We start from the raw sequence: 27334 nt of genomic DNA, 5'->3' as shown, positions 1-27334 counted from the left end.
CTATAATGTATGGTGGATATTTGTACTGAATAAAGCAGTTATGGGGGGGAGTGCTTTCCACATACTTTATTTACTTTAAGTGTCCACCTTGTATATTCTCTCTGAGATATGGCTTAAGAGTAGAAAAGAACTTCTGCTAAAGGGAAAAAGTGAAAAAAATTAAACACTTTTTTTCATAGAATTTCTTGACACTTTATTTTGATCTTTTTTCTTTATGGTATTTTTCTTTTGGCAGTTATTGTCAGATACATTAATGGGTACAGAGACCCTTGCAACTCACTCTGGAGAGAAAAATAGGCAGTCTGCTATTGGGGAAGACAGGGAAAAAAATATGGGAACTGTTTTTGCAGAGTGCCTTAAAACAATAGAAACTAACCTGGAATGGGGAAAATTTTGTCTTTATCACTGGCTTTTACAAAAGCTTTAATATTGCACTCCAATTCTCTGGGTTTTAAAAAAAAAAACGTTAAATACATTTCCAAAACAAAAGACCACTTCCTTTGTTTTAGAAAACGGGATAGTTTTAAACATCTGTTTTGATGAACCTCTGACATATTTTAAACAGGGTAAATTAGAAAAGATAAAAGGTTTGGTGCAATCAGATGAAAATCTGACAGTATAAACAAAACTTCTGACACTTGCCTTTTCCAATTCTTCACAAAAATTATTTGATCCTTTGCAATTGTTGCTTATTAAGTTTTAATTCAAAAATATGTAGTACGATGTCCATTGTATTGATATATGGAAAAAAGTGAAATCACTATTGCCCTTTAATTATTGTTGTTGTCTCTTTAATTTCAGGTTTATCAGTAAATCGTAAATGCACAAAGTGCTGGGTAACATTCTGTCAGAGTTGCAAAAATCAAATCCAGAAAGCACACACAGGCAGACTGATGCAGCAGGATTCATTAACTTCTTTATATACATAATAAAACATGAAGATAAATGTACAATACCAATATAGATTCTTCTTCAACGTAGTAGCAGTTACAAGCAAAACACAAGCAGCAGTACAGCAGAAATGTAAGTCCAGACTGGTTTCAGTTTCGTTTCTCAGCACAGCCCACAGCTGAGCCACGCCCAGCCTCCAAACTTTCAGCTCCCATTGGCTGACTTAGTTGCTATGCCTATTTATTGACTGATCTTCATGACTGGAAGAGACATAAATCCAATTTACTTAATATTCTTCCCATGACCTGTATTTGAAAACCCACATTGACAGTTCCCTTCAAATACCTGAGAGCCCTTTTACATCCTTTGCAATGAAACAAAGATCATCCACAAATGCTAATAGTTGACAATCCTCTCCTTGTAACTTTCCAGTGTATATACAACCATCAGCCTTGCAACTCTTGAACCCAAGACCCTTCAATGCAGTATCTAGACATATATTACAATTCCTGGCTGACTGCTTCAGCCCATAAATACCCTTGTTCAATTTATACACCATGTTAGGCTTTTTACTTTCATACCCTGGTGCTTGAACCATGTAAATTTCTTCCTCTAATTCTGCATTGAGGAATGCTTTGTGTCAACTTGCAAAGCTTTCAAGTTGCCATGAGCAAGAGGGAGGGAGAACTGATAGAGCTGATTGATTTCCCTAACTGAAGTGCATTCCATACATTCTTCCTGACCGCAATCAGAAGGAGGGTGTTGGATTTCACAGCCAGCCAAAGTGGTTAATTGGAGAATGTGATTTATGACATGGCCAGAGAGGAGGGGAGAGACAGAGTCATAGGGGAACGTAAATCTACGTGGGATTAGTTCTAACTGCATCCGAACATTGCCGAAATGGTGCTCCTAATAAATGACTGTATTTCTTTTGAAGTTCGGCTCATGGCTCATGAATTAATTTGGGCATCTTTCGGAAACTTCACAGACAGTTAGAACTATTTTTAAAATCTATCAAGATTACCAGGTTTCCTGAATCCTGGACTCTCCAACCGCTCCCCGATGTCTGGGGTGCTGGGAGGGAAAATCAGGCAACCATGGCCGAAGACGGGCTATCTGAAGAGAACCTAATTGCAGCCAGAGTGCAGCCTCCCTTAGACATCAAAGCTGAGATGCCGGCTCCAGCGGCGGAAGCAAGAAAAGATAAGTATTGGTGGGAGTTAATCCCTAAGACAGCTGAGGTCGAGTTCCCCCACCCCAATGCCTGGGAAAAGGGGAAGCCCCTGAGCGAGCTGGGAAGAGTGGAATGGAGGTTGGATTGGAAACAAGCCAGGCTCCCAAAGCCCCTGGGGAGTTCCAGAGAGCAGCCGAGGGAGGAATTTGACCAAGCCACCCTTCCTGATGAGGGGCTGTCATGCAGGCCAAAGGGGAGGGGAGGAGCAGTGGATTCCTTTGAAGTGAGGAGAAGCAGACAGGAGCACATCCCCCCTTCTCCACCCATAAGAAGGAGGCCGCAACCAGTGTCTTTCCCACGCAGCAGGCAGGCTGCCCAGGGCAGACAAACCCCTCTCTCCCTCCAAACTAGAGCTGAGGAAGAGGGCCTTAGCTCAGCCTTTCATCCGAGCACCAACGGGGGTGGGGGGGGCAGAAAGACTGAATGCCATGGTAGAGCAGTACCTGAACTATCAGCAGTCCAATTGGGCGGACGTCCTGTCTTTTGCTGAGGTCGCGTATAATAATGCTGTTCACAGTAGCTCGGGGCTAACCCCGTTTAAGGTAGTGAGCGGCATGGACTTTGTCCCAATGCCTGAGTACCCAAGGGAGCCTCCCTCCTCAGTCAGCTTGACCGATTGGATGGCGACATTGAAAGCAACCTGGGAGAATGTCAAGAAAGCGCTAGCTAAAGCAGCACAAACCTATAAGAAACAGGCAGACAAACACCGAGCTCCCCAAAGGCCATTTCAATTGGGGGAGAAAGTTTACCTCTCCCCAAAATATTTGAGGTTAAAACTTCCTAGCAAGAAATTGGGACCAAAGTTTATGGGACCATTCCCCATAGTAAAGATAATCAACCCAGTCACAGTGCAATTGAAGTTGCCCTGACTGCTAGGGAAGATACACCCGGTATTCCATAGTAGCCTCTTAAAACCCGTGGTCGGATCGACCCTGAGGCCACTACCCTGTGAGTCCCCAAACCCCATGGTCATAGGGGGCCAGACCCATTATGAGGTGCAGCAAATCCTCAATTCAAGGTGGCACAGGAGACAACTCCAATATTTAATCAAGTGGAAGGGTTACCCCTTATCAGAGGCATCTTGGGTAAAGAGTCAAAACATCCAGGCTGATCGCCTTATAGCCAAATTTCATGCAGAAAATCCAAACAAGCCAGGTGGGGGGTCATGTCCCTAAACTCTGCATCTGTATTCAAATTGTTTTGCTTTGCGCAGGTCGCCCTCGGGAAGTGAGGGGAGCCGAATGTCAACTTGCAAAGCTTTCAAGTTGCCATGAGCAGGAGGGAGGGAGAACTGATAGAGCTGATTGATTTCCCTAACTGAAGTGCATTCCATACATTCTTCCTGACCGCAATCAGAAGGAGGGTGTTGGATTTCACAGCCAGCCAAAGTGGTTAATTGGAGAATGTGATTTATGACATGGCCAGAGAGGAGGGGAGAGACAGGGTCATAGGGGAATGTAAATCTACGTGGGATTAGTTCTAACTGCATCCGAATATTGCCGAAATGGTGCTCCTAATAAATGACTGTATTTCTTTTGAAGTTCGGCTCATGGCTCATGAATTAATTAGGGCATCTTTCGGAAACTTCACACTGTGATTATGTCAAAATGCTAAATTTTATGGCCATGTGCTGCTGCTAATGCTAGTGCCAGCCTTATGCTTTCACTCTTTACTGTAGGCACGAATACCTCATCATAGTGCACATTTTTCATCTGTGAAAAACATTGTGCCACTAATTTTGCTTTATATTGTATCTCGTTGGGTATCTTCTTGTATACCCACTCGTTGGGTTTTTTCTTGTATACCCACTTGCATCCTACGGCTTTGCTACCGTGTGGCAAAGTCAAAGATGTGAACACTTTATGTTCATCCATGGATTTCATTTCCTTGTCCATGGCTTCTTTCCACTTTTTTTGTTCAATTTTAGGTAATGCCAACACGGCTCATACCATACATTACACACTTTTACTTTACTAGCAGAATACCTGTCAGGTGGAATCCCCTTGTTCCATCTCTCTGAGCTGCATGGCATTGTGTTTCTTTCTTTTTTAAAAATTTTTATTATATTACATTACAGTACAATACAAGTAAAATCAGTTAGACAGTGGTATTTTCTATACAGATTAGATTCATTCTTTTGTTATAGTGCCTCCTAATTTACCTATTCGTTCTGCTCCTGTGTTTCAACTCTCTCGTGTGTCATATCTTTTGCAGCTTCTCCTCCCTGAATGCTGACACCGTTACTAAGTTACCATCACTAAGTGGATCACCATCACTAAGTGAATCATTCCAAAAATTTGCATAAATTCTGTTTCAATTTTGTTCTGCAAAACTAGCAGACCTGGAAATCACTATTCTTTTGCTTCCATCGCTAAAATGATAGCTTCTTGAACCAGGCTCATACCCCATAAACCTGAGTTTTCTAGCCTTTGGTTAGAGCAGCAGTACAGCAGAAATGTAAGTCCAGACTAGTTTCAGTTTCGTTTCTCAGCACAGCCCACAGCTGAGCCACACCCAGCCTCCAAACTGTTTCAGCTCCAATTGGCTGATTTAGTTGCTATGCCTATTCATTGACTGACCTTGTTACCATGTCTCTGCTAGTTCATGAATAATCTGACACATTCTGAGTTTAAACTTGAGAAACTTTCTATCTGTAAAATCTTTTTAAAAGGCAGACAATCAAGTTTTTACAAAACAATATTTGGGTGGAATGAGGAGGGATTGTTAAGGAGGTGGCAAACACGTAATATAATATCAATTTTCTTTGTTCTTTTTAAATTCTAGATAAGCATCCTTATAGAATTCTACCCCACGCTTTCTCCTTTTCTCCTTTTTCTCTCCTGGCTTCCCATTATTTTCTTTTTCTTTGTACTTTATATTATGATAAACTAAAAAATTTTAAACCAAAAAGAAACAGTGACCAAACAAAAAGGATACTTTTATAAATCCTAATACTTGTATAAATGCACAGACACATACATACCCTTGGCCTCTAGAAATGGCTCATGGATGCAGTCAACTGGAGGATCAGAGTGTATGGAACAGAGGGAAAAAAAGGGAGAGAACATCCTATGTAAGTGCAATTCATGAGACGCTTAATTAGATCTTAACTAAATGACTGACATGGATGATAAAAAGGATTATATGATTCAGTAACATTTTCTGCATGACCAGAATAGATGGAAGTGGTAGGACAGCTGACAACAGAAACAAAAAAGCTAAGACGTATAATATGAGGAAGAGCAGGAAGCATATTATGTGTCAGCATTGGAAGCCATATTAGGCCGGAAGCTTCAATGCTGCCACCTCCTCGTGTGGGAAAGTAGGAGGGGGGATTTAGGAGAGGGGAATTAGTAGACATAATAGCATTCTTCCTATTGGTCAAGGTCAGGGCGATCCAGTATCTGGAGGAGGAGTGGTCGGGGGCTGGGTCGAGGTGGAACGGACGTTGATTGGAGCATGTGATTGACTGGGGAGAAGGGGGATGGTTTGGGGAGCTTTGAATTACTGAAGGAAAGCCCAGGCTTTTCAGATTCGGGATTTCCCAGATGTGCCTATTCTAGTAAAGAGAACTTTGGAAAATGCCTGCTTCCGCGTCTTTACTGGGAGTTAGAGGTTTTCTGGAACACTGACATTATCCCAAATCTCTCTAAAACCTAACAGCACCCCGTAAGGGGCTGTCGGGTACTGAGCCCCAGCATCGACCTAAAACCCCAGGTGATGCAAAGACTCAGTGAAGATGGAGGAGAAAGGAGAAATCAGAGGGAGGCCTGCCAGGGCCCCGGATGCTCGAGGAATTGCCGATCCCTTGTATGTTCTTTCTGAAGAGATGGGATGAGCCATGGAGGCTGCAGAGGAAGCCCTTTGACTTGGGGCTTGGGCCGAGGCATCAGATTCCTGGGAGAGTTTTGAGCGGATGGAAGGGGAGAGCTTCGCACCCCCCCTTCCCAACCCCTAGAGGTGAGCTGGAAGCTAGCGAAACCAACATTTGCCCTCCCTGATCTGGGACATGGAGGAGGAATTTGTAGGACGCAGACCCCCCCTTACCCACCCAGAGGCCAAACAACCGGATTAGCGCAACATTCCAATCCTGCAGCAGTGGGGCATCAGGCTCAGACGGCATACGGAAGGCAAAACCCCCCTTTTTGGGTCCCTCGCCATCCTGCGTTAGCATTACCTCCTGCGGAGAGCGTACTGCCCGGATGGGCTTTCTGTCCCGGCCAGGGATGGATCCAGTGCCAGTGGTATCCTGTGCCGTCTATTCCAAGCCTCCAGGGATCCCCCTGGCCCCCCTCCTATGGCCAAATGATCCTGGCACTGCAAGGAGGACTAATCCAGCAGCCGGCTGGAGTGCCCCCCCTCCAGCGCAGCAAACAGCTCAGCAGCCAGGCCCCCTCCCCCAACAGCCGATGCCGTTGCCCCCCCCTCCAGCCCAGCAAGCTCTTACACCAGCCTGTTGGAATGCAACAGCTTGTTGGAATGCAAAAACCAGGAGCAGCGCCACAGCAAGTTCTACCCCAACCAGCCACGGCTGCTGCCCCCCCACCTGCGAGGCCACCACCACCCCGCTTCAGAGCAACCTTTGACAGGATGCCAGCCAAGCTAGCTTAGTTCCTCAGCAGGGTCTGGGCTCACATGGATCAGTATGGTGAGCAATACGAATCAGAACAAGACTTAGTGTCAGCAATCGCAGATGGAATGAATGAGGGGGAGGCTTCTGAATGGATAGCCCAGCTGCACAATGAGGGCGCTGTTGAACTGAATGATGCCAATGGGTTTATCACAGAGCTCCAGTCCTGATTTGAGGACCCAGACCGCGTAAATGAAAACGAAGCCACGCTAAAGGTCATGAAGCAAGGTAATCAACCCATAAAAGACTTTGTATGGGACTTTAGACGCGTCACAGAGAATCTAGGCTGCATACTCCTACACTACTTTAAACAAGCTATTGACCCAGAAGTCAGAAAAGCCTGTGGGATCCGGGGGGTGCCTGAGCATCTCCACGACTGGTATACCATGTCCATTGCTCTAGACAGAGAAGTCCACCCCCCCCCAGCCAAAGCCCAGCACAGCAGCCGCCTCGAAAAGCGTTATCTAAAAAGCCCATTTCAAAAGCTACAAATCTCACCCCCCCCTCAACCATGGGAGGGGGGCGATTAAGTGCTATCGCTGTGGACAGACAGGACATCGAGCTTCTGAGTGCCTAGCTCTGCCCCAGTTCCACAACAATGACCCGCCACAGCTGCACGAGGCAGGAGGGCTCCAAGGAAAGTCCCAGACACCAGCCGATTTGTCAGACAAGCCATGGAGATTCCCCTCCCCACTGAAGAGAGTGAGGACCCTCCGGCAAAAGGAGCCCCTCCCGACGTGGCTAGCGGAGATGAAGATCCGATGGTGAGTGCACCCATCTCCCCCTTCTCAATTAAAGTAAAACTAGTGCTGCTAGAAACAGGGAAACAAGCAGAACTCCCAGCAATAATAGACACCGGCTGCACCAGATGTTTAATCGGGCTTAAAGTGGTAGAACAGCTGGGGATCAGAACAACACCCTTAAAGCACCCAATTAAATTTCACCAGGTGGATGGGACGTTGATTGGGGGAGTCCCTGCCACCCATATTACTGAACTGATTAAATTAGAGATGGGGAAACATCATGAACTTATACGATTTATAGTAACCCCAAAGATGTCAGAATCTATCATACTGGGCCTGGCTTGGCTGGACAAATGGGGCCCCACCATCACATGGGAAGATGGATATCGAGAAATCAGAATAGGGGTTGGTCCAACACCCCCTGCCCCTCCCCCCAAACACCATCCTACCCAGAATGGCCAGCAGCCAGAAACAGCAGCAGCTTGTTCGGACGGGCCTCCAGGTGAACACCAAATCCCTAAAGCGTATGCAGACTTAGCCGAAGCCTTCAGTGAGGAGGAATGTAACCTACTCCCCCCTCACCGGCCCACAGACTGCACCATCGAATTACAACCGGGGGTTAAATTGCCAAAACCTACAATGTACTCCATGACACTTGCTGAGATGACTGAGTTGAGGAAGTACATTGACACCAACCTAGCCAGAGGGTTCATCGAGCCTGCGAAATCCAGCATGGCCGCCCCAGTATTGTTTAAAGAGAAAAAGGATGGTACTTTAAGATTATGTATCGATGTTCGGTCTGTCAATGCCATTTGCATACAAAATGCCTACCCCTCCCACTGATGAAGGACTTACTGAACCATCTGTCAAAAGGAAAAATTTTCACCAAGCTAGATCTAAGAGAAGCCTATTACTGAATTCGCATAAGGGAGGGAGACAAATGGAAGACTGCTTTCATCCCCTTGGCTAGCTTCCAATTCCAGGTCATGCCTTTTGGACTCCAGGGGGCCCCAGGGGTCTTCATGCAACTGATCAACGAAATTTTTCATGAGCATTTATATCGGGGTTCTTGTTTATCTCAATGACATTCTTATATTCAGCGAAAATATGGAAGACCATGTCAAATTGGTCAGACAAGTGCTGAAAAAACAACTAGCAGCCAAACTTTATGCAAAATTATCCAAATGCGAGTTCCATAAGGAAGCCCTTGACTACCTGGGATACAGGGTGTCGAATAAGGGGATCGAAATGGACCCAGAGAAGGTGAGGGCAGTACTGGACTGGCAGCCCCCACGCACCCATAAGCAACTCCAGAGCTTCCTGGGATTTGCAAACTTTTACAGACAATTCATCCCTTCCTTCGCTGAGGTCGCACTCCCTTTGACAGAATTGCTAAAAACCGGCCCGTCTCCCACCAAGCCAAAACCTAGCCAGCCCTTAGCTTGGACAATGGACTGCCAAAAATCCTTTGAACGGTTAAAACACCTATTTGCAGTGGAGCCGATCCTACAGCATCCTGACCCGAATAAGCCCTTCGTGGTTCAGGCGGACGCAAGTGATGTGGCGGTGGCAGCTGTTCTACTACAAAGGGACTCCCGGAACAATCTAATGCTGTGTGCTTATGTATCAAGGAAGTTAACAGACACTGAGCGCAGATGGGCAGTATGGGAAAAGGAGGCGTTTGCAGTGCAATGGGCTCTCCTGCCCTCTAACGCTTCCTAGAGGGGGTGGAGGAGCCTTTTGAGGTTTGGACTAACCACAAGAAGGAGGTGCTGAAGACCCCGAGGAAGCTTTCTCCAAAGCAGGTTCGTTGGGCTCAATATTTCAAACGCTTTAACTTTAACCTGAAATATATCCCGGGGGGTAAGAGCCTTCTGGCTGACGCTCTCTCCTGCAAGCCCCAATTTGACAGCCAACGGGAAGAGATAGTTCACGCCATGATCTCAGGGACTCAGCCAGCCACCCAAGCACACACAAACGCGCCAGGGTTCTAATCTCCCCGAAGACAAGTTGACAGCGGAGCTAAAAGCGGTGCTCTCTAATGACTCCTGGTTCAAAGAAAACCAGGCAGACTTAACCCTAAGGGACGGGTTGGCATGGAAGGGGAGTAAACTTTACATGCCCCGCAGCCTGTGGCTCCTGGTACTGAAGAGAAGTCATGATTCTTGCCTAGGGGGGCACTTTGGGTTTTTAAAAACCCTCCATTTGACTAGGAGGCAATTCTGGTGACCGAAGATGAAAACTGATGTGGAAGACTATGTGAGGAGCTGTGCCACCTGCGTCACCATGAAATACCGACCAGGGAAGCCCCCTGGACTTCTCCAGACTGTGGCCGAATCCACCAAGCCCTGGGAGGAGATTGCGATGGACTTCATAGTTGAGCTCCCTGACAGTGGGGGTGACCGAGTCATTTGGACTGTCATTGATTTATTCTCCAAGCAAGTCCACTTCACTGCCTGCAGCAGACTACCCTCAGCCAAAAAACTGGCAAAGCTGTTTGTGAAACACATCTACATGGAGTCCCAAGAAGAATAATATCAGGTCGCAAGGTCCAGTTTACCGCTAAGTTCTGGAGGGAGTTTCTATGATCCATTGGGTCATCCCAGGAACTTAGCTCGGCTTTTCACCCGTTGACTAACGGATCGGCTGAAAAATTGAACTCAATGATGGAACAGTACATTAGGTGTTATGTGAATTACCAATAGGAGAACTGGGCAGACTTGCTGCCTTTGCAGAAGTCGCTTATAATAATGCAGTACACAGTAGTACTGGGTTGACTCCTTTTCAAATAACTACGGGCATGGATTTTGGGTTGATGCCTGAGTTGCCTAGAGAGCCGCCCACTTCCGTGTCCTCAACGGACTGGATGACCTCTTGGAAAAATATAAGGCCCAGGCCGACAAACACCGGGGTCTCCAACCACCTTTCTGAATAGGTGATAAGGTGTATTTGTCAACCAAGTACCTAAGATTGAGGGTGCCCAGCAAGAAGTTTGGACCCAAATTTCTATAGTGAAAGTGATTAACCCAGTGACTGTCCAACTTAGACTCCCTCGCATATTAGGGAAGATACACCCCGTTTTCCACAGTAGCTTATTGAAACCGGTCAGAGAATCTACCCTCAGACCTTTGCCAGCTGCTCCACCCCCTCCTTTAGTAATACAAGGGGAGACTCATGAGGTGAAGAAAATCCTGGACTCTGGACTCTACAGGGGTCAATTACAATATTTGGTCCACTGGAAAGGCTACCCTTTGGCTGAAGCTACGTGGGTTAAGAGTTGGGATGTGAAGGCTGATGCGCTCGTGAAACAGTTTCATGACAAATTTCCGGACAAACCGAAAGGTCCTCCTTGGGGGGAGGGGGGTTAAAGAGATTGGTGCTAAGTGAAAACCCCTTTTTTCATATTTTCTCTGTTTTATTTTTCAGGATGTGGTTCTTTCTGCAGGGGGGGACGCCTGTCAGCCTTGGAAGCCATATTAGGTCGGAAGCTTCAATGCTGCCACCTCCTCATGTGTGGGAAAGTAGGAGGGGGGAATTAGTAGACATAATAGCATTCTTCCTATCGGTCAAGGTCAGGGCGATCCAGCATCTGGAGGAGTGGTCAGGGGCTGGGTCGAGGTGGAACGGACATTGATTGGAGCATGTGATTGACTGGGGAGAAGGGGGATGGTTTTGGGAGCTTTGAATTACTGAAGGAAAGCCCGGGCTTTTCAGATTCGGGATTTCCCAGATGTGCCAGTTTACCTATTCTAGTAAAGAGAACTTTGGAAAATACCTGCTTCCACGTCTTTACTGGGAGTTGAGGGTTTTCTGGAACGCTGACATTATGTGGTAAAAGGGAAATGTCAGATCCCTAACATGATACTGTCATTCAAACAGAGGGAGGGGAGAGCATGGGGATAAACTGTATTTTTATAACCTTTTTCCTGGTGTCTAAGCACCCTGCAATATTCTCACCTTTGGAATGTAATGAGGGAGGGCTATGTGGATTGTTTCAGTTTGCTGAAAGCAGAAGAAGATCCTGGGAACGGCTGCTTATCTGTTTCTCAAGACGGCCATTACAATAAACATTTACACACCTGTGAATTGGATAAATCCACATTCACACGGGAGGGAGGGATTTAAAGCTCTATTTCTAACTGTAGTTTGGGAGGGAATTTAGAGTCTGCTTCGCCTGTTCTGCTATCACTTCTCAATAAAAGGTTCCTTTTGAAATACCATGTTTCAAGAGTCTATACTTTCTTGGGAAAGGAGAAGAGGCAGGTCCTTACAGAAAGCAGACTCTGCAAAGTAGGTCAATCTGGAGAAGCACATTTTGCTCTATCTACCTAGGTCTTCTGACCTAAGCTCCCTTAACAAGCAGGCAGGAATTACTGGCAAAACCTCTTATTTACATGACTCTGAATTACGTTCATTCACAATCAGCAAAGTTTGTCCAAACAGTTTTTCAAAGGAATATTTCTCAACACACCTTATCTCGTTTGGTAAGCTGCCACGTAAATTGTTTTCAACCGCAATACAAGGCAAAACTTGGAACAGAATCTCTCAGAGTCACGGAATGAACAAATTGTTTCCTGCAAAAGCCCACTCCCTGTTTGCTCCTCTTTTATTTCCTAAGGCCAATTATCTCCAAGGTGTGGCCTTACTCCTGAGCTTTATCTGTTGGCTGTTCACCGCCCCCAGTCCTTCGGGAGAAGGACGATATATAAATATAAACAATAAATAAATCAAAGCCTAAACAGTCATTGAACTGGACAATGGAATGCTAAGCGGTATTTGAGAAACTCAAGGGGCTTTTTTTGGCTGAACCAGTTTTGAAACACTCAGACCCAGAGAAACCGTTTGTTTGCAATCTATCTCAACATCAGCAAAAGCATGTGCAGGAACTCAGATTCTTTTTGCACAAGTCTGGCGTGACGACGTCTGAGACTGACATAAGGAAACTGGTGGTTGAGATAGGGAAATGTCCCTTTTATCCGGAACGGGGGACACTTCATTTGCGAGATTGGACAAAGATAGGGCATGCCTTACATCTTGAACCTAGGGCTCCAGTGCAAATATTACATCAATGGTATCAATGTTGTCAAGCAATATAAAAATATGGCTCTGATGCTTTGGAAGGGCAACAGTTAACTACAAGCCCTTCACCTGATTATGATCAAGTTAAAATTGTCACCCCAAAGCCATCTCTAATTGACCCATCAGCTCCTTCTGAAGGAGCTAGTACTATTGTATCCCCAGGGCCACTGTACACCCCCATTAGGCAGATTTTAGAGGAATAGTTAGACAAAGGGGTGGTTGGGAGATATAGAAGAAATTGCTGATATGCTTTCTGTTTGTCCAGTGCATGTTACGGGCCAATTAGATCAGAATGGGGCTCCAATTGTGGAATATCGTCCTTTGTCTTATGCAATTTTAACAGAACTTAGAAAAGGAATTAGAGATATGGGGTTGGGAAGTACTTATATGCAGGGAATGTTAGAAGCCTTAATGAGAAATCATATCCTAATACTTGAAGATTGGAAATAGCACTTAGTTGCCAGCTGCCTGCAATTACTGCAAGTTCGAATCTTACCAGGCTCAAGGTTGACTCATCCTTCCATCCTTCCGAGGTAGGTAAAATGAGGACCCGGATTGTGGGGGCAATAAGCTGACTTTGTATAAAAAAGAACACCACTTGGGGGGGCCAAAAGCCCTACTAAGCAGGTATCGTGTGGGAAAGTAGGAAAGGGGATTTAGTAGAGGGGTTGTCTGTAGACAATAGCATTCTTCCTGTCGGTCAAGGTCAGGCCAATCCTGCATCTGGAGAAGGAGTGGTCAGAGTGATGTCTTGAGGTGGGACGGCAGTTGATTGGAGCATATGATCAACTGAGGACTGGGGATGGTTTTGGGGGGTTTGATTTACTGAGGGAAAACCTGGACCTCTCAGATTTGGGTTTTCCCTGATGTGCTAGTTTACTTATTCTAGTAAATAGAACTTTGAAAATGCTTGCTTCAGTCTTTACTTGGAGCTGTGGGTTTTCTGGAACACTGACATTAACCCAAATCTCTCTTAAAGCACAACGGCCCCCTGAAAGGAGGCTGTTGGGGGTGCTGAGCCCCAGCATCTACCTAAACTTCAGGTGGTGCGAAGACTCAGTGAAAATGGAGGAGAAAGGAGAGATCTTAGAGGGGGTCATGGGGACGAATACTCAAGGATTTACTGACACCCTGCTTTCTCCTTCTGAAGAAATGGTGTGAGCCATTGAGGCTGCAGAGAAAGCCCGAAGGCTAGGTGCTCGGCCCAAGGAGTTGGATTCCTGGAAAAGTTGCCAGTCTGACCTAACTCCAGAAAGGGGACCAGAGGAGAGACTGCCTGGATATAGTGCTGCTCCCAGCCCAATGAAGTCGCCCCATGAGCCAGAATGGAGAAGAGGGACAGCTATGTGATCCGGAGACTCCCGGGACTGGGACCTGTTGCCCCCAGTGCGAAACCAATCCTTAACTAGGCTCCCTGAGTGTTTCAAACAGATGAAAGTGGGAAGCTACGCACCCCCCTCCCAACCTCCTCAAGTGAGATGAGATTAGCGCAACCTACATTAACCTTCCCCGATCCAGGATCTGGCGGAATTAGCAGGGCACAGATACCTCTCTACCTGGCCAGGGGCAAAACGAGCGGATCAGCAGAGCATGACCATCCTGCAGCTGGGAGACATCAGACGCAGAATGCAAAAAAACCCTTTTGGGGCCCCTCGCCAGCCTGCCTTTGTGCTACCTCCTGCTGAATGCATATCCCAAGGCTGGAGATTTTATCCCGGCCAGGAGTGGGTCGAGTGCCAGTGGTATCCAGCGCCATCTGCTCCAAGTTTCCAGGGATCTCCATGGTCCCAATATGGCCCAACGATCCTGGCACCACAGGGGGCTAATCCAGCAGCTGGCTAGAGTCCCCCCCCCTCTGCAGACCAGCAAGATGATGGGATGGCGTAGATGAGATATATCGAGTTTATACAAGGTATGCAATGCGCAACAAACTACCACGAGAAGTGCATATAAGATTTACCAAGAAATCGATTTGAAGCACAAATACTGCGGATTGCCAGAGAAAAAGCATTGAAGTACAAGGAGAAAGAAATTGTGATTCTGAAGCAAATACCAAGAAAAGTGAGGGAGATGAGGAGAGAATATCAATTTCTGACTAAAATACATTAAAAAGGTAATATATTTTTATTTATATATTTCAGGCACACATAATATATCATTAAACCTTGTTTCCAAATATGGAATTTACACACTGCCTCTTCCAATGACTTTAGCCTTCTGGCCATTTGCCAAGGCTACTGCATCTCCAGCAGCTGAATCCATTCTGAAAAACAATTTAGAATTATTAACAATTGTTTAACTTGCCCCACTATCTATCAACCATTTGTCTCTGCTACTGCAACTTTTGCAACAGAAACCTGTCCATCTTGCAAACCTTACAAATAATTTTTCCTTTCTTGCAAATAATTTCTGCTGCTTTTCTCTTCTCTGCAGCTAGCCAGTCTGTGGAATTTTCTGCTCTTCTCACTCTGCTCCTTGGCCCCCCACCTCAGGAATTCCTCCTCGTGGCTCTTTCTATAATGGCATTTCTGCTCCCCAGCAATCAAACAAGCCTTTAAAGCCTCCAAACACAACTCCTGTTCTGGTTTGAACTCAAACACTGCAGGAACAATGTCCCAAGTTTCATCAAGACTGTTTAACACTAGCAGCACCTTCTGAGACTCAGGAAACTGCATGCCATGCTGTTCTAACTCCACAAACAAAGTTTGCATTTGCACAAAATGCTGTTCCACAGATTCCCTTGGTTGCAAACAGGCACTGTATAACTGTCTTGATAATTGTACAATATTGCATGCAGACACACTCACATGCATATTTCTTAATTTCAGCCAGACTTCATTTGCCACATTGCAAAATCAGCCACATTGATAAACTGTTCATCTTCTAAATTTAAGATGATATAAGCCAGATTTATCTGATCTGCAGCAGCAAAAACCTGGGGAGGATTAATAACCGTATCTCAGAGCTCTTTAGCCTTTGGGAAACATTCCATCTTTGCAGCCCATATAATATAGTCCTTCTATCCCAAACGAGGCAGAGAGCTCTCTTTAACTTCAACAGCAGCCATCCTGCAATCTTTGTCTGCCTGGTTTCTCAGACAGGCAGTCTTTCAGCTTAATTACAATTCAGTCTTTCTGTGTGCTCTGGGCCCATAACCTATCACAGTTTCTTGCAAAAATCAAATCCAGAAGCACACACAGATAACTGATTCAGTTGGAGTCATTATCTTCTTTATATACATAATAACAGATGAAGTATTTACAACATCAATATAGATTCTTCTTCAACGTAGTAGCAGTTACAACACAAGGCAGGAGAGAACAGTTAGTTTCATTTCAGCAGAGCAGACAAGTTCACACAGACTGCTTAGTTTCAATTTCAATTCTCTGCACAGACTCAGAAGCTGGAGACTAAGACACGCCCTGGCTCCAGTCTGTCTCAGCTCCCAATTGGCTGACTTAGTTGTTATGCCTACTCATTGGCTTGTCCCGCTATCCTCCACTCAAGGGCTGGGGTCTGCTCCGCTCTGCTTCCACCCATCCGCGATTCTGACAGCACCACCCCAGTCATCATCTCCTGGAGTGGTGCAGCTCCTGCTAACTCCCCAGAGTTAGATCTGGTTGTGCGACTTGCTCAGGCGCTGGCTCTTTGGGCCAGGCACCCAGCTGGCATTCCCTTTCTGTGGCCTCCTCTGCTTCCACCATGGCTTGGGAAGGGGAGTAGATGGTCTTGACATAAATTGCCAAGCCAGCCCCTGTGGCTCCCTCCTTGGCCGCTTTGTCTTCCTCCATCTTCCCTGAGGCTTCACACTACCCGGTTTCAGGTCAATGTTCAGGGCTCAGGACCCCGGACAGCACCTCAGAGTTCGGGGAGCTGGCTGAATTTTAAAGGAAATTCAGGTTAATGTCAGGTTTCCAAGTAACACCCCCAATGAAAGAAGACACCAAGGCTTTAAGTTCCTCAAAGTTCCATTTTATAGAGAGGTCATATTGGCACATCTGGGAAAACCCGAATCTGAGCGCTTCCAGGTTTTCCCCACCCAAAGGAAAGTCCAGGTCCCTGCCCAGCATCCACATGTCCATCACATGATCCAATCAAAGCACCGTCCTATCTGGACATGCTTCCCAGTCACATCCCTCCAGGTGCAGGGCAAGATGTCCTTGACTCTCTGAGAAAGGAATGTTATTAAGACTATATATCTTCCCTGCTCCATACAATTCCTCCTCCCAGTTTCCCCCAGTATTAAATGTGGCAGGCCTGAAGGCCCAAGGCAAAAGATGGCTTCCAGGCCTGACAGTGTCACTGCTCTGTCCATACACCACCCCAGCACAAGGTCTTAGTGTCCCGGTTGTCCCAGCTTGTGACTGACCAAAAATGGCCGTCGTCCCTGCTGCTGTTCAGGAGAGCTTTCTTTGAATCAACGAGGAAATTGCGGTTTCTGCATGATCGACAAAGCGCCTCTCCTTTTTTCACTACCCCTCCAGGTCGGCTTAACCCCGTAGGGTCTCCTAGCAAGCAGTTGCTGGCTGCATTTCATGGAGCCCAGGGGAGCTCTGCTATTTTCCAGCCATTCTAGTCCCACTTTTCAAAGGGGGTATTTTAGGGAAGATTTTATGACAAAAGTTAGAAAATTCTTACCGAGATCAAGCACACTGTTACAGGATCTTTTCTTTCTTCTCTTTTGTTTCAACTGTCACAACTTCGGTTCAGCCATAATGGATGTCTTCTCCTCCGCTGATTAAGGGGCTTTCTTTGGGTCAAACAGGAAGACTGCACTCTCCTTGAGACCACCGAAACATCCCTTCTATCTTCATCACCCGTACAGGGTGACTTTCTGTCCCGTAGAGCCTTCTGGCTTGAAGAAATTGGTGGGACTACACGGAGCTCCACTCGTCTGCACCGCTTCGTCACAATGTCAGCTGCCTTCTTCTGCAATCTAAATCTTCTGAGGGCAAACAGTACAATTTGGATGAACCACCCTGTTGTGACCGAGGCCCAAGTAGTGATTACCAAACACAATTCAGTCTTGAATAAACTTATTTTATTAAAACAGCTGAGAATTAATTCATTCTTAGCTTAGTCCAAAACAAATTCTTCATAACCAGTCCGTCGGCTTTATCACCAACCTTTGATGTCTTTGGCAACCTGCCAAAGGCTTTTCTTGGCAAACCCCCCACAAAGTTCAAGAGACACTGACAAGAAGCACTGGAATCAATGATGCTTTTCTACAAAGAACCCAACAGCTCGTTGCTGCTCTTTTAAGCCTTATGGGTGTGGCTAATCATCTTCTGGCCATACTCCTGAGTCGTCCTTTTTGCTTCAGCTGCTCTTGCTTTCTGGCAGCTCTTCACATGCATGCACTAGGAACAGGCTCCTCCTGTTCCTCTGCCTCTCTGCTGTCTGCCTCTGGAAGCTCCGGAGTCCACGCATCGCTCCCAGATGGCCCTGGCCCCATCTCTGCCTCCAATGCAGAGCCCTCGTCCAGGCCTTCCCGACTCCAGGACTGGTCCATTGTCCTCCCCAGCCTCCTCACTGTCCGAATTCGCTGCCAGATCCGCAGGCTGCTGGCGGACCACAACACACCCTAGGCTTCTCATGGGTCTGGATAGTGCATGAATCTATCCTAAAGAGTTCCTCTCTAGATTTGTTCATATTTAAATAAGACTGTCCAATCTCCAATTATTCCTGGAAAATTGTTGAGAAGGTAATGGGAATTCAAATACAGAATGCACTAGAAGAAATAGATTATCTTTGTCTTCCAGTCAACATCCAGGCCTGGGTCTGAAACAGAAATGGCATTGATTGCAGTGGGGGTTGACCTTTGTCAGAACCTAGACAGAGGTAGTGTACATCTTACGGACCTTGTCAACTCTGAAATGAACCTGGCTGAAGCCATCTTGTGCTGCCCCATAGTTGCCACAAAGCCTGAGAGAGGGAAGGGAGGGGGGACGTAGATAGCCTGGCTACAATCAAAACAAAAAGTTTTCCTGTGAGAACCAGGTCATTGAAACAGGTGGCTGTTGAAGGAGGAGAGGAGCCTGCCATTCATCTTCATTAGACAATGTAACTGGTGACACCTGGGAGGAGGAATTTTTGCTCTTTTAATTAGGTGAAAACTGCAGGATCTGTTAGAGTTGGTTTTCATCGGCTGTGCCGATATGGTCCAATAAACCTGTTCTTTGAAGAATCTAGCTGTCTCGGAGTCCTGCTTTCAATGGGTGCATTACTCGGAATGCTGACATTCCTACTAAACCTCTCTGCAGCTTTTGATACCATTAAGTATAATATTGATTGCTATATATTCCTCACTTCTTGTGAGATGAATGGCCATATAAAATAATTGTGAATAATAAATAAATAATCTACTGGATTGCCTGTGGGGGTTGAGAGTTGAAGACACTATTTTATAGTCATTTTTCTCCTTTCTTAGTAGTCAGGGGTGCTGACTTGGTAAGAAAGGTCATCTGTATACTGTAGTTTTTAATAAGTGGGGTGTTCTATCCTTTAGCATCTACATTCCAAGATGGCACCACCGAAGGCTGTCTCGGTGAAATGTTCTCTAACTGTTTATTTTTAATTATTCTCTGTGATTCACTACGGATTTCTTACTCACGAGACCATCTGCTAAAAATTAAGCAATGTTTCTTTAAGGAGCAGCTTTCTGTGATCTCACACACACACACACACACACCGTCTTTACAAATGCAGAGGAAATTCTAACACAGGAAGAAACAATTTCCCCAAAGCCATGGATTACCAAAAAAACCAAATGGAGGAAGTGAAGAAAGAGAGGTAAAAGGGTGGGAATTTTAAACAAATTAAGGAATAGGAGAAATAAAACTCCTCTACCTTCAATTTTCCTAACCAACATATGTTCACTTGCTAATAAGATGGATAAAATACTCCTTTTAAACAGATACAATTCTGACTTTTACAATTCAGCAGCCCTATGCTTCTCTGAAATCTGGTTAAATGAATCAATTGAAGATAGCAGCCTGCATATCCTAGGGTTTCAGATTCAACGATCAGACAGAATTGCAGAAAATTCTGCAATGGTAAAAAGAAGGGAGGTAAAAAGAAGGGAGGAGGCTTATGCTTATATATCAACAACAGCTGGTCTCAGGATATAACTATAATATATAAATTCTGTGAAGAAAACCTAGAGACATTAATTATCAACTGCAAACCATACTATTCGCCTTGTGAATTTTCCTCATTTCTTCTAATTGCTGTTTATGTCCCATCACAAGCCTGTGTAAACAAGACATTTCAAACTCTAGCTGACCAAATTATGGAGGCTGAAGCCAAATACCCCGATTCACTGGGCATTATTTCGAGAGAACTAAACAAGGCAAACATAAGGAAGGAGCTACCAAAATACTTTCAGCATGTAAATTGTATTCTTGCCCACTAGAGGCAAGAATACTTTAGACCATTGCTACACAACACTAAAAGATGCTTATCGGTCCTTACCATGAACAGCCAGATGAACTGACACCGGGTGGTCTTCAGACCGAAGCTGTCCTGTAGGGACAGTGAAGAAAGAGAGGCAGTTCGGTGTCTAAAGAGGGACAGGCAAGTCCCTTGGATAGCCCGAGAAACTCTCTCTGAGCCGGTGATGGGGGGCGGTGATCAGAGTGAATTGCCATGAAGCTGGAGCCTCTGGAGCAAGCGATGTGCAGGAGGGAAGATTTGGACAGAGTGCTGGTGTTGGGTGAGTGATTAGCTAACCTACAGACAATAAAAAGAAAATTCTAAATATTTTTAACTATTAAACTAAAATTACCCAGGCATAGAAATTGCGGCTAAATAGCGGCGGGGGGAGATGGCGGATGGAAAGAGAAAGTGATAATGACAAGCGCGCCATAGAAGAACCCGAATAAAGAATTAAAAGTGATTGACAAATGTAAATGTAAATCTGGAACTTGGATTCAATTTGAATTGGATTATAAACTGATTGGTAATATATAAAGGTGAAAGAAGATGTGAAAACTGGCTTTTTTTCTCTTTTATGACTCGGTAAATACGAATGTGGATTACAAATAAAATGGCAATTTGTTAATTAGTCGAGTGGAACTGTGGATTATAGAGAGACGTGCAGGAGAAGGAAGAGCATGACATGGAATTGTTTACTTTGAGAAAATCTTTGAAGAAATGAGAGGGGAAAAAAAACCTTGAACTTTTAAAAAGATAACTGGCGAGAACTAAAGATACATTTTGCCTACAAGAGGATAGACTTTGATGATTATAAAAGAGGGACCTTAATGCAACTTAAAACTGGAATAATTCAACCCGGAAAGAATAAAATGGAACAGGAACTTAATGAACTGATAATGATGATGTGTTTGGAAATAAAGGAAATGATTATAAATTTGCATTGAAAATCGAAATCTGAGGAGGCAAAGACAGAGCTAGAATGCACTGAAGATGAAAAGGAAATGACTAATGAGAAACAAGAAAGAGAGGTGGATAATGAAGACAATGACAAAGAGACTGATTATGGAAAATTAAACAATTGTAATATTAAGTATGGAAAAAAAGAAAAGAAACAAAGAAGGAAAAAAGGTTGGAACAGGAAAAATATAAAAAACTTAAATGATTACACTGAGATTTACAGTGGAAAGTGTCAGATCCCTAAAAGTGATACTGCCATTCAAGTGGAGGAAGGGGGGACTTGGATCCAATTTACTAGCATGGCCTGTATCATCAGATATTTTACAACCTATATCCTGGCACCAAGGAAGCCTGAGATTCCCTTTACCTGCAGGAATTTTTATGATAGCCATGTGGGTTGTCTCACTTTAAAGGATAGTGGTGGGAATGCATGTTTGTTCGGGTTCTCAAAGGAAATAGTAAAGAAAACATCTTCACACTTGTGTATTGGCTGAAATCTGCATTCTGACTTAAAGGGAGGGGTCTCTACCACTTTAATCCTACTGCTTTACCTAAGGGCATTCAGATTGTGCTTTAGCTGGATGGTTTTCACTTCTGCTTAATAAAAGAATCCTTTTGAACAACTAGGTTTCAAGAGTTCGTACTTTCTTAAGTTGGAAGGAGAGGTGATCCTTACAGAAAGCACAATCTGCAAAACGGTCAACCCAGAGAAGCAATCTTTGCTCTACTGAGGGGACCTTGCAAACCATGTCTGAACAACGCAGAGAGCTGGGAGAAACCGACTGCTGGGGAGAGACAGCAACCGCCACCCAGTCGGATGTCTGTCTCGTGCAATCCATTGGAGAGGATGAGGTAACCCTGGGGAATCCAGAAAAACCCCGCTGGTCAATTGGCATTGGGAAGAAAGATGGCTGGGATGAGAGAGCCAGAGGAGTCACCCTCAACCGTGGCAACCGAAAACCGGGGTGGAAACTGGAACTAGAAGCCCTTACTGACCAGGGGGGACTGACCGAAGCACCCCTGAGGGAGGACTATCTGAAGAGGCATATAAACCAATTGGTGATGGAGACTTTGGAAAATCTTAACATCCGAAGGGAGCCAGGACAACAACCAAAGAGCACTGAAAGGGCAGCAGTCGTGGATGATGCCAGGGGAGGCAGCCCCTCCTGGAGCCCGCCTATCGAGCAGATGGTGCAGCAGCAGAAGACCCAGCAAACCCTCCCCCCCAGGCAGCACGCACACCGGCGCCCATTCCCAACCAACCCTGGACTCCTCAACTGGAAAGAGAAACTCCCCCCCCTTGGGGTGAAGTTTGATGGAATCCGCAACAATTAGGATTCTTTGTGGCACATGTGCTCACCTACATGCAAGAGTATGGGCGTTATTTCCAAACCCAAGGCTCCTGAGTGCGAGTTGTGACCCTAGCCCTAGAGGGTGCCGCAGCCAGATGGATGGTGACCCTACATAACGCCAACGCACCAGAACTGCGGAATTTTGACCGTTTCATGATGGCCCTGCGACGTTGGTTCGAGAACCCACTGGCAGATCGCAAAGCACGCGAGCGCATTAAGGTGGTGAGGCAGGGGCGATGGCCAGTAGCAGAGTATACTGAAGAATTCCGGGACCTCGCGTGTCGTGTGCACTGGCCAGAAGATATTTTGGTGAGCTGTTTCAAGGACGGACTGAGTGATGATCTATACAATGCCTGCATGGCCCGAGGGGCACCGAATTACCTACATGAATGGTATGTCACCACCGAAGAAGCTGAGATAGATATGGCCAGAAACCAGTATCAAGCGGGGAGAGCATGGAAGAAATCCTCACCCCAATGGAGCAGGAGCCCCACAAACCACAAAGGGCATTCTCCCCGAGATCTTCAGCTTGTTTCAAGTGTGGAAAAGAAGGGCACCGAGCTGCAGAGTGTCGTTCGCAAACACCCGCCCGGAACCACCCACTGGGGGAGGGTCCTGAAAAACCGGGTCGGCGTGGGAAGGAGACTGCTCTGAGGATCAGGGAGACCGTAGAAGTCCCATCCCCTCCCGTCTTTGGGGAAGAAACCCTGGCATCTGAACAGGAGGAATCACACTCGTTCGGAAGCGATCCAGATGATGAGCCACTGGTAAGCAAACCAATTAAACTGCTTACCCTCCTCTTAAGACTATTTATCCCAAACCAGGACAGGGAGATAAGTATCCCCACCCTAGTGGATTCAGGGTGCACCAGTTGTTTGATCAGCCCAACCTTAGTAGGGAAGTTGGGGATTAACGTAAGAAAGCTGAAAACTCCCATTGCTTTCTGCCAACTAGATGGGTCAATAGCAGGAGGGGAGCCAGCTTCTCTGGCCACTGTGCCTCTACACATAGGCATTGGAAGCCACGAGGAAAGGCTTACATTTATAGTGGCACCTGGCATGGAATGGCCGTTGGTTCTGGGCTTTGCGTGGCTAAAAAGATGGAACCCACAAATCAATTGGAAACAAGGCATCATAAAATTTCAGAGGAAGGTGACTTTTGCTGAGTATCCACATAAAGGACTTGAGGGGGCAGAGAATCGAGAAACAGCCATGCCTGGTCACGCCACACCAATTGAGGGCATACCCATAGAATATACGGATTTAGCTGAGGTTTTTAGCGAAAAAGCCTCAGATGAGCTCCCCCCCCCCCAGCGCCACTGACTGTGCAATAGAAATCTTACCTGGCACGAAACTCCCTAAACCCAAGATGTACAGCATGTCACTGAGGGAGTTGGAAGAGCTGAGAACATTCATTGAGAAAAACCTAGCAAGGATTTCATCGAGCCAGCCCAACCAAAAATTGCAGCTCCAGTGTTGTTTAGAGAGAAAAAAGATGGCTCAAAATGCCTATGTGTTGACTTTTGAAACCTGAATACTATCAGTGTGCAGAACATGTATCCTCTCCCCCTTATGAAAGATATGTTAGCACACCTTGCTAAAGGGAAATTTTTTTCAAAGCTGGACTTAAGGGAGGCTTACTACCGTGTCAGAATTAAGGAAGGGGATGAGTGGAAAACGGCATTTAACACCCCCCTCAGCTGCTACCAATTCAAGGTGCTCCCCTTTGGATTGCAAGGAGCTCCTGCAGTGTTTATGCAGTTAATAAATGAAGTGCTGCATTAGCATTTATATAAGGGGGTTCTGGTCTATTTGGACGACATTTTAATCTATACCGAGACCAAAGCAGAACATGTAAAACTAGTCAGGGCAGTTTTAAACAAACTCCGCGCTGCCAAACTTTATGCCAAACTTTCCAAATGTGAATTCCATCAAGAGAAGATTGACTATTTGGGATACCGCATTTCACACCAGGGGGTTGAGATGGATCCTCTAAAAGTGCAGGCTGTACTTGATTGGGACCCTCCACGCACACGTAAACAGTTACAGAGCTTCCTGGGGTTTGCCAACTTTTACCGCCAGTTTATCCCTGCATTTGCTCAGATTGCCCTCCTCTTCACCAAGCTCTTAAAAACAAAGGGGAGGACAACCCTAAACCAAAGCAACCATTGAATTGGACTATGGAATGCCAGGCAGCATTTGAAAAACTTAAACGGCTGTTCTCGGCAGAACCAATTCTACAACACCCGGACACGGAGAAACCATTTGTCATACAAGCAGATGCCAGTGATGTGGCAATAGGAGCGGTCCTGCTTCAGAAGAATGAACAAGACCAACTACAACCCTGCGCTTACACATCCAAAAAGTTGAATGAGACTGAGCAAAGGTGGGCTAATTGGGAGAAAGAGGCGTATGCAGTTCGTTGGGCATTGTTAACCTGGCGGCACTTCCTAGAAGGCAGTAAGACCCCTTTTGAACTCTGCACTGATCATAAAAATCTAGAAGCCCTAAAGACCCCAAGGAAACTCTCCCCAAAACAAGTACGATAGGCTCAGTACTTTAAACGGTTTGATTTTACTCTAAAATACCTCCCGGGGGGGGGGGGAACTTTCTGGCGGATGCGCTATCCAGAAAACCACAATACATTAGTGCAAAGTCAGACGTAATCAAACCTATAGTACAAAACAACTAGCCGCTAAAGTAGTCACCAAATCCCAGGAAAAACAAGAAACAGTGACGGACAATGACATCACCCAAAATTTTAAACAAGCATTGGCCACTGATGAATGGTTTTTGAACAACAAATCCAGCTGTCTGATGAAAGAAGACTTGGCTTGGGTGGAGGGGGGGGGAAGTTGTATGTCCCTGCAAGCCAAAGACTATGCTTAATGGTATGGTGCCATGACTCCAAATTAGCTGGACATTTTGGGTTTGTGAAAACTTTACACCTGATTAAAAGACAATTTTGGTGGCCATCACTAAAAAAGGACATAGAAAGCTATGTAGCTAGCTGCCCCATTTGTGCAGCAGCAAAAAGACGCCAGGGGAAATCCCCAGGTCTATTGCAGAAGGTAGCTGAACCTTCAGCGCCTTGGAGAGAGATCGCTATGGATTTCATCGTGGAATTGCCAAACAGTGAGGGAAATACTGTTATTTGGGTTGTGACAGACCTATTTTCAAAACAGGCACATTTTATACCCTGCCAAATGATCCCAACTGCTAAAAGTTTAGCCAAATTATTCCTAATACACATTTATCGACTTCATGGTGCTCCACAAAGGATCATCTCCGACAGAGGGGCTCAATTCACCTCCAACTTTTGGAGGGCGTTTTTGGGCTTACATGGTACTGGCCAGGGGTTGAGCACATCTTTTCATCCTTGTACTAATGGTAATTCTGAAATTTTGAACTCAGTACTAGAACAATATTTAAGATGTTTCATTAATTTTCAACAGGATAACTGGACCGAACTTTTGCCTTTTGCTGAAGTTGCGTTTAATAATGTTGTACATTCAAGCACTGGTTTTACCCCTTTTAGAGTAGCAACAGGCCAGGATTTCAGCCCCATGCCTGAACTACCCACAGAAGAACCCACCATCCCCTCACTTAAGGAGTGGATGGATAATTTGCAAAACATGTGGCCAGTGGTTAGATTAGCCTTACCGGAAGCTAGAGAAGCTTTTAAGATTCAAGCTGACAAGAAAAGGATGGAACCCAAACCTTTTCATATTGGAGACAGAGTATACTTATCTACAAAATTCTTGAAATCATTACAACCATCAAAGAAACTAGGGCCAAAGTTAATTGGACCTTTCCCCATCATTAGAATCATCAATCCAGTAGCAGTTGAACTACTTCTTCCAAAGACACTCAGGCAGATCCACCCAGTATTCCATATCAGTTTACTCAAATGAGAAGTAATCTCATCCCTCAGACCACCTGCATCTACACCACCTGTTCCCATCATGATTGAAGGTGAACAACACTTTGAAATCAAGGAAATCCTTGATTCTAGGATCCACAGAGGGAAAGTCCAATACTTAGTTGCTTGGAAACATTTACTATCAGCACACAATGAATGGGTCGCTAAACACCACATTAGGGCTCCAATCTTACTGAGAAAATTTCACTCCCAATACCCTAACAAACCTTGTTGATCTACTATCTTGAAATCTTGTGTATATTTGTTTTTGTTTTTTTACAGGTGGACCCCTTTGTTTTCTAAGGAGGGTAGCATGTCAGATCCCTAAAAGTGATACTGCCATTCAAGTGGAGGAAGTGGGGACTTGGATGCGATTTACTAGCATGGCCTGTGTCATCAGATATTTTACAACCTATATCCTGGCACCAAGGAAACCTGAGATTCCCTTTACCTGCAGGAATTTTTATGATAGCCATGTGGGTTGTCTCACTTTAAAGGGTAGTGGTGGGAATGCATGTTTGTTCGGGTTCTCAAAGGAAATAGTAAAGAAAACATCTTCACACTTGTGTATTGGCTGAAATCTGCATTCTGACTTAAAGGGAGGGGTCTCTACCACTTTAATCCTACTGCTTTACCTAAGGGCATTCAGATTGTGCTTTAGCTGGATGGTTTTCACTTCTGCTTAATAAAAGAATCCTTTTGAACAACTAGGTTTCAAGAGTTCGTACTTTCTTAAGTTGGAAGGAGAGGCGATCCTTACAGAAAGATAAGAAAGAGGGAAAAGAGATGGAAAATAATAAGAAATAGAGGACAAAATAAAAGATTTTATGATTTTAAAATACAAAATAAGTATATTGAGATTAACAATGAAAAGACACAAAAAAGGAAAGAGAAAGGAGAAACAATGGGAAATATAGGGCAGAATAGGAGAGTGCAGAATTTTAAAATACAAAAGAAAGGAAGAAGAAGGGAAAACAAAAGGCAAAGAAGGAAAAGAGGGTGGAGGAGAAGAAAAAATATTAAAAACATAAATGATTACACTGGGATTTACAGTGGAAATATAAAAAAGAGGGAAAAGGGATGGAAAATA

At 45.2% G+C, this 27334-nt stretch overlaps 2 protein-coding genes across 6 annotated transcripts in view; one reads left to right on the top strand and one right to left on the bottom strand.

The window, feature by feature from the left end:
• The window catches only part of FAM78B (family with sequence similarity 78 member B), a 43564-nt gene extending 16362 nt beyond the window's left edge, over positions 1–27202 (top strand). For 3 of the 5 annotated variants that reach the window (XM_034409908.3, XM_060690193.2, XM_087891178.1), the window contains exon 4: positions 802–11715. Coding sequence is in view for 1 of the 5 variants with exons in the window: in XM_087891177.1 (XP_087747303.1) it covers positions 7430–8341 (912 nt within the window). In the remaining 4 variants the exon portion in view is untranslated. Of the gene's footprint in view, positions 1–801 lie in introns of all 5 variants that reach the window. The other 2 variants (XR_015733523.1, XM_087891177.1) reach the window with 2 other exon arrangements.
• Positions 1–27334, bottom strand: part of LOC148114766 (uncharacterized) — a 72926-nt gene that overhangs the window by 14252 nt on the left and 31340 nt on the right. Inside the window, 1 exon segment of the mRNA XM_087891179.1 lies at positions 5109–5144. Coding sequence (XP_087747305.1) covers positions 5109–5144 — 36 coding nt within the window.

This window comes from Pantherophis guttatus, chromosome 3, assembly GCF_059756535.1.
Source record: "Pantherophis guttatus breed Tessera chromosome 3, ASM5975653v1, whole genome shotgun sequence".
Lineage (NCBI taxonomy): Eukaryota > Metazoa > Chordata > Lepidosauria > Squamata > Colubridae > Pantherophis > Pantherophis guttatus.
The sequence above is the reverse complement of the archived record's forward strand: the minus strand, read 5'-3'. Positions and strand labels throughout refer to the sequence as shown.